General features: G+C 39.8%; 1 protein-coding gene across 5 annotated transcripts in view; it reads right to left on the reverse strand.

Moving 5' to 3' along the window:
* The window catches only part of CCDC88C (coiled-coil domain containing 88C), a 95,975-nt gene that overhangs the window by 11,444 nt on the left and 68,451 nt on the right, over positions 1-16,080 (reverse strand). For all 5 annotated transcript variants that reach the window (XR_005953339.1, XM_041413355.1, XM_041413280.1 and 2 more), the window contains 10 exons: positions 14,785-15,855; positions 12,419-12,546; positions 11,407-11,548; positions 10,607-10,795; positions 10,062-10,223; positions 8,646-8,923; positions 3,832-3,975; positions 2,315-2,501; positions 1,943-2,088; positions 637-726 (listed from right to left, as the gene is read on the reverse strand). Coding sequence is in view for 4 of the 5 variants with exons in the window: in XM_041413355.1 (XP_041269289.1) it covers positions 637-726; positions 1,943-2,088; positions 2,315-2,501; positions 3,832-3,975; positions 8,646-8,923; positions 10,062-10,223; positions 10,607-10,795; positions 11,407-11,548; positions 12,419-12,546; positions 14,785-15,855 (2,537 nt within the window). In the remaining variant the exon portion in view is untranslated. The remainder of the gene's footprint in view (positions 1-636; positions 727-1,942; positions 2,089-2,314; positions 2,502-3,831; positions 3,976-8,645; positions 8,924-10,061; positions 10,224-10,606; positions 10,796-11,406; positions 11,549-12,418; positions 12,547-14,784; positions 15,856-16,080) is intronic.

The raw sequence follows: 16,080 nt of genomic DNA on the forward strand, positions 1-16,080 counted from the left end.
CACCATGAATTTCACAGCACTTGAGATCCATTTCTCTACTGAAGTCAAAATTACTTTTACAGAAATATTTCTTCAGCATGAGAAATGTGAGAAAGACAACTGTTCCCTCTGCTAGAAACCTAAACTACACATATGGACCACATAAGACATTCTCACAGTGTGACAAACTCCACTACAGGAACAGACTGAGGAGGTAAAATGAAGGCTGCTTTGAAGCCTCTTTGCTAAGATTATCAGTCAGAACTATGTACAGTGGAATTAATTTGGCTCATTTTGTTGTTTTTAGTATAATTTTAAGTCCCTTCTCTCCAACAGACTGGTTATCCCTTGCTTTGAAAGAGCAGCTCTGAAAGCTCCTAGTGCTGCTTAGTCACCATACTGGGAGCAAAGTGGTTCTTTCCCAATTATTTTGGGAATTTCAGACTCTTGTATTAATACAGAGGGCCCCACATGAGGCCCTGTACTCTACATTAACACAACCTGCTGCTTCAGGAATATCTTGCAGAGTGAGAGGGAAGAGACAAGTGGAGATGACACCATCCTTACTTCAGATGAAGTTTGTTATCCCCAGCTATGGAAAGCCCTTTCTTGTCCTCACTGATCTGTACAGCAGAACTGAATCCATGTGGAACTTACTTTTTTGGAGCAGGATCATAAAACTTGTACTGGTCCATTATCTTCTCTTCAAGTTTTTCCTTATGTCTTCTTAAGGCATTCAATTTATCACTGTGAGGGTGGAAAGCATATTCTGAGTCATCTGTATGAAATTAAGCATAATCAAAAAACTGAAGACCAAAAGCCACCAAGAGAAGAAAGACTGAAATCTTCCTATCCTGAACATTCAGGGTTCACAGTCTGTTTGGAGAGGGCAAATGTAAAAGCTTACCAATCATGCTGATGGGCGATTTTTGTGCAATAAAGCATGAAAGGTGAAAGAACAACAGTAGATGGTGGTGCAAGATTACTAACTAATATCTCAGGCAGATTTTGTTTGCTGGGTGTTAAGGAAAACTGTGGTTTTTATTCATTATTTTGTTAACCTACACAGGGAAGTTGGGAAATCTTATTTTCATTCAAGTAGTAAGGCAAATGTACCTCCATCACAGAACAGTCAGACACGAGGATAAACAGGTCAGAGAACATCTGAACTGTATTCAACCTACTTCAGCAAACAATTTCTAACACTTCAACCACATAAACCAGTACTGCTATAAAACTCAACTCAGTAACTTCCACATCATCCTAATGTGCTTAAACTGAAATTCTTGGGATTAAAAACATTTTTCTTCCTTCTTTCATACCTATAAGAGAAATTCACTGCAAACAGGATTATGAAAATTCCTGAAAACAGGATTCTTGTGAACACAAAGTATCTTTAAACAGGGTATCTCGTGTCAACATGTCAACCTGGGCATGAAGGACACAGCAACGTATGTTGATGTCTGTATCCTTAAAAACAACATCAAAGCAGGTATTTCTTGAAATGCAAATGAAAAAAGCAAGAGGAGTATGAATATTTGCTATTCTTCTGGAACCTAAATACAAAATGACTCTCAATACAATAAGACTGTATTTTTGTTGCAACTTGGCTGTTTTCCAAAATCTTAAAACTCTTTCCCAGTCTCCTCTTCTTTGAGAGGTACCACTAGGTTTAGCATTCCATCTTTTCTAACTGCATTTTCCACATAGGTTCATCTGTATTATTTGAAAAGAGTTGTGTTTGCCCAAGTGTTTTGTGAACAACCCTTTGCAGTAAGGCAATGTGGAAACATTTTGTGCTTTCTGCCATTACACGTATCTCCTACCAAACATCCCCCTTTCCAACAGATATCAAGAAGATCTAACATTCCACTGCCTGCTCTTCTAGTCCTGATAGATGATTTGTATACTATATTTGTCTAGATTAATTAAGGTTTCACAATTCCAATCTCTTTTTCCTTACATGTACTGTTTCTGTTCTTCATGATACTGCTCCTTGCTTTCCATGTTCTGCTCCAGTAACATCTGATTCTGCTGGCTCAGCATCTGAATCTGACTCAGGAGATGATGGTTTTCTTCTTCCAGATTTCCCTTTAGACGGGACAGGAGCTATTAAACAAGACAAATTAATCTTTCCTCTTCATCTGGATTCCCTGGAGTGAGTGCACCATAATCAAGCATGGCAACCCAAGATAAAAACCTACACACTTCCAACTATATGGGGGTGCTGTTTCATAGTTTAACCTTCTACATACAGCATGTCCAAAGAGTCACACCATGTATGGGAGCTCTCTAACCCAAAAGCAGCAGCAGCTGTGTATTTACAGCTACTCACCTCACAGTGGTTATCCAGCTTGGTCAGAGAGATATCCATGGATTGGTGCTGTTCTTTCAGCTCATCGTAGCGAGCCTGCCAACGATTCAACTCCAGCTGAGAGTTGTTCAGGGAAGTTTTCAGCTCTTTAGTGTGTGAATGGAGCCCTTCATACTCTGCCTTTAGTTGGTTGTGCAAGAAATTCACCCTAAACACGAAAAAGACAGCAGGCTTATGAAGGACACTTCACAGGAATGACCTCACGTTCAAGAACCACACCATCAGTGAGCAGCTCTCACTAAATCAAACATAGTTCCAAAGAGCAACTCCTACGGACATTTTTATTCTAAGCAATTCATAAAATTTTAGAAGTAGTGGTAACATTATAAAAAATTTCAAATTTACAAAAGAACTGAAAGGAAAATACATGACAAGTTAAACTGCCATTTCTTCAATATGTAAGAAATACACCACAAATTTCTGAGGCACAATGTATTTAAGAGCACTGGGATATAAAGGCAGCTCTATTTGGCACAAATAAAGAAAACTCACATGTTATTTATTTTATCCTGATGCATGAAATATGAACATCTAAGTGTCCTGAAGTGACAAACACTGTGGTGTTGTAAGAAGATACTGTGGCATTCTTTTACACTTTTAGGTAAATCTAAAAATGTCTACAAATCATGAAGGTATAACATTAAATAACTGAATGAACAGGTTAAGTTCTGTACCTGTTGACAGATAAGCCTGGCCCTCTGCCAGCCCTGCAATCAACATTATGCAACATCTTTGTCCCTAAGAAAACTAATTAGGAACAGCAAATTTGAGAAAACCTCTCAAGAGCTCTGTTCTAAAGTACACTTGTACAATTGTAACTCAACTTAAAATGTGATTTTTAAATATGATTCAATCTGACATTGCCCCAACTGTGGTCTTGGCCCCTTATTTGTACCAACAAGATTCTCAGAACACCTCTGTAGTATGAACAAGGCTACAGGGAGGTTTTTGGGTGTGGATCTTAAAAGGGCTCTGACATAAGTTAACAGCTACCCACTGATCAAGAGTCTGTAAGGCTGCTTTTAATAACAGGAATAGCAGTTTTCTCCGGGCAGCAGAAAATAAACAATGGTAACTCCTAGAGCTAAAATCACAGTGTAAAAACCACAAGCCAGTGCTCCTGAAGGGGAAAAACCCAGTATAATTTGGGGGCTTAGGCATTTGCATTTCTGCCTAAAGGCAAGTGCTTGGAAACAATTCATTGCAGAAAATCCTTTTGAACTGAACCAACCACATGTGGAAGCTTGTTTTGTATGAGCAAATGTCCCAGGTCTGAAGCACCAAATAACAGTATCGGCTGATAGCATTCATGAAGCTGACCATCTTTAACAAGTAAAAGTTACCAAATTAACAATACCAAAATAGAGAAAAAAGAACAGATTTGTTATATGAAGGTACTTCAGAGCTAAAGCAATCCATGTTTTGCATAATTGACTTTTAATTGATATATATATAACAATTTAGCAAAGGAACCATACCTGTCCAGTTCCTCCCTCAGCTTCTGATTTTCCCCAGTGGTTATTGCATTTGATCTTCTCTCTTGTTGCAAAACCTCTCTCTCAGTTTTTAAAACTAATTCCAACTCTTCCAATTCTGCCTTGTGTTTCGTTAAACTGTTGTATCTGCAGAAGGAGGAATGACATGCCCTCAGCTTTCATTCTTTCGTTTTTCTTCCCAGAGGAAGAAAACATTTTTCTTCCTCTGGGTTAATATTTTCAATAGGTAATACCACAATGATTAGAAAGCATCTTTTTTTCTCCAGCTTTATTTATTTCATCCACATTTATGTGGTTAAACTTCTACCAAAGCTGAAGAATTCAACACTATGCATGAAAATTCAGCTTAGTATACAATTCAGCAGAGAAGACTTTAGGAAAAAAAAAAGAAAAAGAAACACCTTTTTTTAGGAAACTGGAACACAATTGCCAGAATCTTAATTCAGTTTCAGATTCTGGTCATTTAGTAAAAGCATGAGATTCTGCAAAGTGAGTGGAAACTGCACCACTAAAACCAGAATCCCAGTCACAAATAACTGACAGCGGCAAGAGTCAAAAACCTGAGTAGAAAGTAGCTCCCAAAAAGCAACAGGAACACAGTGCAATGAGCAGAAGTTTGTTAGATAGCCACCTAATCCATATTAGGTTATACGCATAGGTAATAGCATCCTGCACATCTACTAATCTGCATATTCCAGACAGATGATGAGGTATCAGTGAGTTGACAGCAAAACACCTGTAAGCAGAGGCTGACTCACCTGCTTGAGTTGCTCTATTTGCTCATTAGTGAAAAAACCAAGAGCAAAACCAGTGTTCACATCCAGCCTTCCACTATTATTTGGTTTATGGAGCTTGTGCATGAGCCATTCAGGGCAGGGAGATGGGGAGAGAGGGAGGGCTGATGGCATCAGCCCTCTCTTTAATTTTGATCTCTGTAATGCTAAAGTAACCGAGGTGTGGAACAACTTCCCTGATATTTGGCACAGGCATGGATTAGGCAGGCTCAGCCTCCCTGAGGTGCTACACCACCTGCATCCAGAAAACTCTGAGAAGAACAGGGTGGACTGAAATTACTTCATGAGGCAGCAAGCTGTTCCCAGATCTTTTTTCCCTCTGGTGGCTTCTGTCAGAATCTGTGCCCATACACACCAGCAGAGGCCACTGGGGCCATTGGTGCAGTCAATGTCAAAAGTCATCAGCACAATTTTTGGTCACTGTAATAAAAGGGTATTGCCCCAAACTATCAGGTATATCTCTGTCAAAAATGGAGAAATACACTTCCAAGCACTTTAAAACAGACTCTAGGCTGAAGATGCAGCGTTGCTTAAAAAGCTAGAGAGAACAAGCATCTTTCTGTGACTCTCATGCCAGCAGAGATGAATGCAGAGCACAGTTACTCCACAGTCATGAAAACTTCAAAACAAAACCAAAACCAGCAGACAGCACCAAACACACTGACTCCTGCCAACTTGTTTTTCTTTCAGGCTACCATTCCATTCATCCCAGAGTCAAATTACAGCCTGTCCCAAATTCCAGTCCATTGAAGGGCCACACAGGAAAGTACCTGTCTCCCAGACAAAAGCTGCTTTATGCTACTCATTCCCAGTAACAGCAGTAGAGTTTAATTAACCTTATTTATTTGTTTTCTCACTCCATTCAGCTCTGGGACATTTCAAATTCAATTCCATACAACAAATGGTAGAACCTGAAAGCAGAGGAAGGTTTCACATCCAGCTCCAAGAAGCATTTTAGACAGTGTGCCAATGCAGACTCTGAGAAGACAAACTCCAGTCAGTCCCTTGGCAGAGCTTACCATGGCTGTCTCTGCAGAAATTGCACTGTAAATTCTTCTGCTGTCTCTGTATGATAGCGCTACTCTGTTCATTTTTATCCAAGCCCTCTATGTTTTAAAGAGGGCTCCTCAGAGAGAAGCAGAATACTAGTCCAGCATTACCACCCATGCCCAGCACCACAGGCTGCCACATTGAGCCTCAGGTAGACCACAGCTGCTCCCCTAGTTGTTAGGTGAAAGGTAAGAAAGAGGAGAGAGACTGTCTGCAAAAATGGAAATGATTGTCCGTGTCTGGAGCCCTAACGAAGGCAAAATCTTCTTGTAGTAGAGATTCAGCCTGGAGTCTACAATGTAAGCACAATCTGTACAACCTGACAAGCTCTACCACCAGGGACCAGGTTATCCTTCCTGTAGACTATTCAACACTCATGTTTATTTCACTTTTTAAAGCATCAGTCTCTTAGAGGAGTTTCAAAAAGATTTTCTTACACATGCACATAGATTTAATTTTGGCTCTGACACAATCCATTCCTAGGACTGAGGAAATGCAGTCCTCTTTACCCTTTTTAGCTTTTATTCTTTCTGCTGCTTTTTGAGGAGAAATACTCTGGGTAGATATTAGTGACTGAGATAACTTTGAAAATGCTCATCTATGATAAAAAGTGTGACAAAAGGAACCCAGAAAAAGAACTACCAGGCAGCACTGGTAACATGATAATACAACTCCCTGCAATATGTAACCCTACAAAGCAGGGATTCTTTTCCCAGTTCTCTGCAGGATTAGACTTCTTCAGACTAAGCCACAAAGAAATGCTCAGGGATCTGTTAATCATCTGTAGCTACAAAATTATTACCTTCCCTTGGTAACATGCAATATGTAAAGTAATTTCAAAAATGCAGAAGAAGCCAAGCCTGTGTTCACTGAGACTGCCAGACAGACACCTCCAAGTCAAAAAACTGCTATTAATGGTAAATGACCCTAACACACTAACTCTCCTCTTCTTGCTAAGCCAAAAGCCAAACCCACACATCTGTGGTTTGCTGGGCTATGACAGGACATTTCACTGCAGCTACAAACAACCCATTATTAAATCCCCACTGCAGTGTTAATATGTGCAGACAGAACCAAAAGAGGTTTAAAGAAGTTTGCTCAGGTGCAGAGAATATTCAGTGGTTAGAATGCAGCAGAGTGAACTACACAAACCTTTGGGACCTCGGCTGTACATGTTGTTGGACATGCACAAGCTAACTCAAGTTGCTGTGGATCTTCCTAGACAAGCTGCAGTCATAGGCTTGTGTGGAGGTGTAATCCTGCCTTAAGCAACAGAACTCTGATTACAGTGCTGTCACCAGCTGAGGAAAACCAATCACCTTGGAGCTGTGACATGCAAAACCCATCTCCTCAACAGCACACAAGAAAACTTCTTGGTTGTACTAAGCTGCTGTGGGGAAAATTTAGAAGGTGGTGCATTCTAGCTGAACTTGAAAGTGAAATATTCCATCTTAGCAGTCAAATACCTTAGATAAAAAGAAAATATGTAAGAAAACTTTTGCTACTCTTTCTCCCTTCTGCTCCCTCAGCAGCACATGATGGAGAAAACATGCACTAAAAAAGTAGCTTGTGGCTTTTTTCCTGACAGCCAAATGGAGTCCTTGGACAAATCACCTTGATAAGTATCTTTTAAGACTGATCGGCTGAGGAGGATACTGCACACTTAGTCCTGCCAAACTCAACTTGTTTTGAATATAGAGAAGGACACCATCTGCTCCTGTGCAACACCTCTCACAAGAAGTCACAAATCAGAGTCCAAACTGTTAATGACTACATTGGTGACCCAAGCACCTACCTCTATAGATAACCTATTCTTTGAAAAACACTTTTTCCTTAGGCTAGGGCTGCTTAGTGCTTGGTACTCATCAAGCAAAGAACACAGCAAATTGCCTTAACACACTGCAGTGTAGTAATCTCAAGCAAAGCCTGAATCAATGAGAACCATTAATCAGTCTGAGAAAGACTTGGTAAGCAGGAGCAGCGTCTGTGTAATCACTTACAGCTCATTTAGTTGACAGCCGAGCAGCTGTCCTGTCACACAGCCCCACTGGATATTTTAATCACAATAGTTTACTTCTGTACTTTAAAAAAATCTACCACACATTCTATTTGCCAGCTCCTTAGTCTTTTGGGAAGAAAAGTTTAGCACCAGTTTTCAGTCCACCATCAAGGATGACCACTAAGCTGCTCTGAACCCAACTCATGATCTTGCACAGAAATTAAACCTAAATAAAAGTGTTTTGTGGAAGATCACTGAAAAATATAAGAGACCTTTGAGAGGTAGGCAGAGCAGCATTTTTGTAGTAATACATTATGTATATTGTTCAATCCATGCACAATTGTCAGAAAATGACAGTGACTAGAGACAAAACAATTAACAGTTTACTGATTTCCTAATTCAACTGAAGGGCCTGAAGCAAAAGCTTTAGATTATGAGAACTACAAGAAAATTTATAATCCATCATTATCTCATAGTTAGCTAATATAGCTTCCTTCAGAGAGCCTCCTTTGACATGATACAGATGCCACAAGGTCCAATGATTGAAATTTCTCAAGATACACACTACTCACGTATATGTGACCTGCAGACTTTATGGTTAGAAGAGAAACTCCATACAGTAGAACTGGAGAATGTTTTTAAGGCTGTATGTTATATCACAAATCCTTAAATGTAGTAGAAGCATTAAGTTACTTCTAACAAAGCATCTGAGACCCAAGGCCATGTTTGCTGAGTATCATCAGAGTCACCTCTGCTCTGCCACTTTTAGAGATCTAAAATTTAGAGCTTTGCAAATATTTTAATCTAATGTCCCAATGACAATAGGAATGACTAGGCACTTTTTCAGAGCAACAACTTAGTAGTTTCTGTTTGTAATTGGAGACAACATTTAAGGCTAAAATTGTAACACAGGCACATTCTCACTACACTATACCCCTGAGCGGTGAGCGTACCTCTCACGCAGACCTTTGTGCTCCAGATCCAGGGTTTTGTGTAATGTTTTCAGGCATCTGTGCTGATTTATCAGCCTTTCATACTCGGCAGACTGCCGTTCATGCAGTGAAGCAAGGTGTTCATGGTCCTGAAGCAATGACTCATACTCAGCTTTCAGCTGCTCCTTCTGTTTCAGTAGATTTTCATTCTCGTTCTCCTTGGCTGTCTGCTGATTTTGCAGTAAAGCATTCTGGGCTGTCAGTGAAGCACTCTGGGAGCTGAGAGTTGAATTTTCTACCTAAAGTTTTGCAAGTAAAAAGTAAGTATTACTTATTCACATCTACTGGTACATACAACAAACATTTTGTAGCAGCTGACATCCATATAGAGTTAGTCAAGAATGCCTACACTGCCGTGTCCACTTAAGACATCTATGTACAATTTGGCATCATTTTGGTATTACTGTTGGCAGTATGCACCACATAAAGCTATGCTGTCTGTAGTGTGAAAATTATCACAATAACCTCTAAACTGAAAATACACTGTTTTACCGGAAGCTCTTGAGCCCAAGATAATCTGGAATACTCACAACTCAACAGAATCTCTGAAAATCATGATCAGAGTCAAAAGTTACCCTGTATTAGTGTACAAGTAATAAAATTCAAGTTCACCCAAACTCAAAAATATTAACTGTACCACTGAGTATGTGGCAACACTCCTAACACTGTGTATGTGAGCAGTACTCCTAACAAGTCTGGTTTCAGTAGAGAGATGGTGCACTGATTTTATATAAGTCAATTTATATAAACAATTAATGAGAACAAACCCCCCCCCCCCATCTCTCCATCTCAGAACGTGCAGGAGGAAAAGTTTGAAAAGTCAAAGTCATGCAAGAGAAATAGAGTTAATCCAATGTTGTCCTTTGAAACTGGTCTTTTTCTCAAAGTAATTTTATTTTTTTTAAGTCAAGTAATTTTTAAGAGTATCTTTTCACTGGCAACTTTCACATTTTGTCTGGAAGTCTGATAAGTCTCATTGGAGCTCATTGCTACAATGCCTGTGGGGAGCTGACTTGTGTCCTCTTTCCATTTCTGCTGTGCTCTTTCACAGGCATAGCATTAATACAAAAAAGCAAAGCTTTTTTTTTTATTTCAGAAGTGTAGCTTCTGGAATAACACATCTGGATTTTGCTGCATTAATTTTAATTTACTCTCTCTAAATAACCACGTTCTTGCTGAAGGTAGCTACCAGACATTAGGTACGGACCCAATTTCCCTTATAGCTTGGAGAAATTCAGATCTCAAACTAAGCTCCACCTCCTGGGCTTCATCTTTCCATCATTACCAACACAAACATTTCATTATTAGCTGTCATCTCCTCCACACTACTGTAAAGAAATCCAACCTCCTGGCACAGAGGCACAAGGATGTTCTGACCTGGAGTTTGGCTGTCTGTGTCTGCAGGGCAGTGTTATGCTCTTGAAGGAAGACATTTTGCTTCTGTAGTGTCAGGATCTGATTGTTGAAGGAGACATTCTGTGTTTCCAAATGCTTTAGTTGTTCCTTAAGCAGCTGTTTCTCAGTATGCAGGGCTGCATTCTGAAAGAAAGATGGTATTGGAGGGGTGACAGAAAGAAAAGAAACAGCTGTCCTGATTATCTGGAGTCCTTTCAAAGATGAGAACCAATTAGTGATGATCACTCTGCAACAAAGGCATAAAAAACCTTCTTTACAGCATTAAACGAAGGTAGGACAGATGTTAATACACAGGATTACTCCTTGCAAAGATGGGACAAGATGGACACAAGACACATGAAGCACTTAAGTCCCATGCAGACCTAAGAGACACCCAAGGAATCTGGTAACTTGTGTGCTCCAGAAAACCCACCAGATTCCTTTAAGCTCAACAATCCAGTTTCCACCAAGCCACTCAAGAGCACAAGAGAAGTCTATGAACTAAGAGAAAATAGGAGAAGGCTTACATTCCTTTCCAGTTCAATGGCCCTGTCCTTCAGTTTCAGCAGCTCTGTGGTGGCCTCTTGGTGCCCTGTTTCCAATTTCTCATTCATTTGCTGGTTGGCAATGAGCTTCTCTGCTGAATTCCTCAGTGACTTCTGAGCACAGTGCCCATCCTGCTGGGTCTGCTTAAGTGCATCAAAGTCCTTCTTCACCTACACAGTCAACAAGCAACAACCTTCACCACTGAGGGAACTGCAATAATGCATTAATAATGATGGCATATGTCACTCCTCTCTTGCACTGTACAGACTTTCAAAGATTCAACAACCATTACCCCACCTCACAGGGAGGGAAGCTGAGACACAGACAGGGGGAAGCATCCATGTCTCTGGGCCTCCAGACTCAAGCTCACTATCACCTAACAAACAGACTGTTCTTAGGGGAGATGCTTCAACTACAGTCTTCCTTAGCCCATGTTTCCACTAAAAAAGGCAGAAAAACACAGCCATGCCAATGAAAAAAAAAAAAAAAAAAAAAAAAGAGAAAACAAATCTACAAAGAGCAGTTATCCAAGAAAACCCCTCCTGATGTGCCCGTAGCCCAAAATGTTTTTATTAATTTTGTGTCATTACATAGAAAGGGACAAAAAAAAGGCAGTCCAGTGAAAAAAGGGTTCATGGGAAGGATGTGTATAGGGAAGGGGCAAGGAGAAGAAAAAAACCTGTCCTTCAAAAAAAAAAAAAAAAAACAAACCAAAAAATCCCCAAACATGTGAATGTGCAGAACTGCAATGTCAAAAATTAAAATTCACTTAAGCTCTTACCATATTTAGATCATTCTGTAACTGCTGGTTCAAGTTCAGAAAGTCTTTCACTTGGGCTTCCAGCATTGCAATCTTCTCCTCTTTCACAGCTAGAGTTGATTTTAGTGCTGATTCGGTTTTGCTTTCCAGAACCTTATATTTTCTGAAAAATATGGTAACAGCTTTTCAATGTCTGCTGCTAGGATATGAGCCACCATCTAAACAGCAGACTTCACCTTCACCCGTTCCCAATCTCACTGCATGTTAAATTATACATGCTTGCTTCTTCAGGAAAATTATTTCCTCTACTGCTGCAGATTGCTACTGATATATTATAGCTGGGGAAAATGGAAAATCCAATCAATTTTAATAGAGATCAATGCCAGCATGGTTCTACAGAAATATCAAAGAGTTACATTACTTGAAAGAAAGTAAGTTTCTCTTTTTTCCCTTAATTGCAGTACAGAAAACTCTTCTTATGGCCCTTTTGTAGATTCTTAAGAAGGAGGAAGATCCACAGTTTAAAGATTCCTACAAGATGGCTATGCTTCTCTAGGTAGGTCCTACCATGAAGCCAATATACACACAGGTTGTTGGGATTTTCTGTTCATTACTAAAGAACTTAGAAAGGAATTCCTAGCCATCAGATATTTCTTAGGCAACATCTATATTTATATTAATAGATATCTAAATCAATTACATGAAGTAATGACAGACACTGTTTAACAGACACCATTCTACATGATGAGAAATACACACTGAAACAGCTACCCAGCTACTCTGCTGGGGAGTACAGAGGAACTGTAGTGGTTCCTAGCTAGCATGGAGAGAGAAAGGGGCATTTCTTCCTTCCACCCAAGAAAATGTTTTGCAAAACTTACAGTATGCTGCCAAGTTTGCCTCAGAAAAATGTGCTTTATGTCCAAAACTGTTAAGGGTAATGGCAAGGAGGCAGATGAGAACCAAAAAGAAAGGCAAAGGGCTTCAGTTAGGCTGAGTCAAAAGAATAACTAGAAGAGCTCAGTTTCCTTACCTGCCATCGTTGCCATTATCATCCTCCAGCAGCAGCTCTTTGTTCAATCCCATCTTCTCCAGTTCCTGGCTCAGTTTGTCCAGCTCACTAGACAACTTTTGACTCTTCAGCTTCTCCAGAACCAAATCCTGAAACAGCATAAACACAATTAGTTGCTATGCAAAGGGTGGTGGTAATTATCCAGCACTATACATTTTTTTAAGAGTACTGAAAAATTCATTGGATAAAATCCTAGTTTCAAGTAGGTCAGCTAAAATTCTTCATCAGTGACAGCTGAGTGCAGAATTAAACTGATTGCTTTTATTTATAGGTCACTTGAAATAAATCTGCAGAATGCTTCTTTTGGCCTTTGTTTCACTCACTGTACTGAACTACTTGTGCCAACACTGGCTTTGTGCCTGCCTGCTGAAGGAGGGAATGTGTGGGCCAGGAGGCACCACGCCATCTCTGTGCCACACAAGGATGTGTGCAGGGTAGGGAACACCAGCAGAGGGAGTTTCCACTTCTCAGCTAGGACAAAAAGCCCTGCCAGCACTGGTACACACACACAGGAGCTACAGGACTTCGGTATGGAAGTTTCCTGAGGTATTGTGGCTATGGTGTTATTACCAAGGGATTTGGTAAGAGGGTCAGCAGTGAATAATGCACTGAGTGTCTCACATATGGTAAATTACTGCCCAAAATTTCAGAAGTGTAACTACACTGCAGAGTAAGAGACAGGACAGCTCTGGACAGGAGAACTTGGTCACTTATTCTGGTATCTACTGATGCAGCCTGGTTTCATTTAGGTTTCTTTGGGAAGAAACTAAAGCAGAACCCAGCAAGGAAGTCACACAAGGAGAAGACTTGGTGGTGCTGTACCAGAAGGGATATTGGGACAATGCTGTCATGCCAGTAAAGTGGTCTGTGTGGAAATGGCCTGGAGAGACATTGCCAGTGTCAGCCTGCATTTCTAAGAAGGACAGATTATTTTTGGTGCATAGCTAAGTGTGAAGATCCCTACCATTCAAAATATTCTGAAATACAAATGCACCACAGAGATCTACATTGCTTGTGTTTCTGCTAAAAGTTTTCTTAAACAACACATGAAAAAAGAACAGAAAAGCTACAGAAGAACTTGAAATTAAAAAAATTATCCTGAATATCAAATAGAATCAAGAACAAAATTTTACAAAAATACTTTGTTGAACTGTAGGTGTTCAATAGCCCTCTGACATAAAAAATTTAGCCATGAATTCATTCACATGGCAAGGCAAAAAACAGGGTTAAAGCCAGTGCTAGTCCAGTGATCTGTAAAGAGGTCCCTTCAACATCCATGAACTCTTTCTACAGGATATATAGAAAGTAACTATGAAAAAGAAGACAGGCTACTACATGGTTCTACACCACTGGAAATTTGCAAAATTATAAGAATGGAAAGATTATAGAGGAGCCTTCTCAGAAATTATATTGTTTTAATAATTTTTAAGGAAAGTTGGATAGAAACATAAGTTGGGACTGTGTCAACTGTTTCTGACAGACTTTATTTCTCCTCCTCAAAATTACACTAATCCTTCAAAAATTGAAATAAAACTAAACCTTGAAGTAAGCAATTGCTTACTGTATTAATCTTGCTAAACTTATCTATTTCACTGAGCTAATGCAGCACGACCCTTTTTCCTTTTAATAGTCCTTCACAGGAAATCTGGTCCTGGCAGGACAACAGCAGCCAGGACAGGCAATGACAGCAAGTTGCAATAATATGAATCTGCTCACAGGCCACTTATAAGAGTGTCAGGCTCTAGCACACATATCCTCAGATTGCCAGTTCCTAATGCTTGGTGCAGGGAGAGATCACTGCTGCTTAGCATGCTCTCATCCAGCAGGGAAGCATTTGGGGAAAGATGCTGTGAGGTAGCTGTAAAGTAAAATCTTGGTGCAGCTGGTTTAGGTTGGTCATTTGGGATGGTTTTGTCTCTTTCAGAACAGGGGTGTCTATGTGTCCTCAGAAAGTGCCAGAAATTTCTAGACCTGAGAGTCAATCTCCCCTGCTGGAAATCTCAAGTTAGCAAACAATTTTGTAGTCATAGTAGGAGAAAGTATCAGAGTATTTGGTTAACAGGCACCACATAAAAGCTGTTGCAAAATTTTATTCTGCATGAAAAAAGATGTAATTTTGAGACTGTATGGTGGACACAAAGTGGATACTCCACAACTGCACCAAGTGCAGTTCCTGGCATGTTCCACTTTCCAAGGCAACTCTTTCTAGTGACTGTTGTTAAGGCTGTGAAGATCTCCTGTGGGACAGATATATGTATCCCTTAAGTACTTCACTGAGCTGGAAAAAAAAATAGCAGCACAGAACCCAGCAGAATTGTCTTGCTTACCTCTCTCAGTGTAGCTAGTGTTCTCTTATCAATTGTAACTTGCTTTAAGAGGTCTTTGTTGTCCTTTTCAAACTCTTTCAGTTTACAAGATGACTCTCTGAATCGCGCAATTTCCTTTTCTAGTGTCTTGTTTTCCTTCTCAGCGACTGCTAGCTTTACTGTACTGTCATCCAAAATAGCATCTTTCAGCTCCACTTGCTGCCAAAGCCGTTTTGTTTCTTTCTCTAGCATTTTTTTGTCTTTTTCTAGCTGAGACATGCCTTGTTCTAGGGCTTTGTTTTCCTTTTCTAAGCTCTCTAGCCGTTTGGCAGAAACCTTTAGCTCTTCAAGGTTCCTCTGGAGAACCTGATTTTCACTCTCCATTCCTTGAACTTCTTTTTCTAATTCCTGGATCTTTTTACTGCTGTTCTCCACAATTTGCTGAAGTCTCTGGTTTTCAGAATTGATACTCTGATAGCTTAGCTCCAGCCTCTCTGATTTCTTGTTCATTGCTTTCAACATTTCCACATTCTTTCTTAAGTCCTCTTTCTCCCTCTCCAAATCCTTATTTTCTGCTTCTATTTGTGCCATTTTTGTGCTAGTAAATCTCATGGTCTCTACCACTCTTCTAAGCTCCAGATTTTCTTCATCCAATTGCTTGTTGTCCCTTTCCAGGTCACCAAGACGGATAGAAATATTTTGCAATGTGTCCAAGGATTTTCTTAGTTTCCTATTTTCCACTTCCAGATCACCATTCTCTTGCTCAAGAACTTCCACTTTTTCTATCACTATTTTCATCACTGCTGCCTTTTTTGTGAGCTGTTCATTCTCCCTCTCCAGTCGGTGGAGCTCTTTTTCCATTTCTTCCACTCTTTCCACTTTTTCTCTAACCTGGTCAAAATCCTTTTGCAATTGTTTCTTCTCAAATTCCAGTTTGCTCAGTTTGCTACTCGTCTCGGTTACTGTTTCATGAAGGATTTTGTTCTCTTTTTCAATATCTTTCACTCTTGCCTCGCTGCTCACTTGTGATCTTTGTCTCAGGGATAAGACAACTTGATTAAGGTGATCATTTTCTTGTTTAAGGTCCTTTATCTGCATAAACAGTTGTGCAAATGTTATTCATCTACTTACAAGTATGCTACAAATTAGTCCTAAAGCAGAGAGATGACTGTTAATAAAATCATATCGATTTAATCCAAGACAAATTTCTCAGCAAATTATTGCCTTGCTAATCAAGAAACCAAACTATCAAAAGAATTTATTTTAATACATTAGAAACTGTGCTACATTCCTGCTATCATTCAAGAAGGCTGGGGC

This window comes from Onychostruthus taczanowskii, unplaced genomic scaffold (assembly GCF_017590055.1).
Source record: "Onychostruthus taczanowskii isolate IOZ18803 unplaced genomic scaffold, ASM1759005v1 scaffold1, whole genome shotgun sequence".
Taxonomy (NCBI): Eukaryota; Metazoa; Chordata; class Aves; order Passeriformes; family Passeridae; genus Onychostruthus; species Onychostruthus taczanowskii.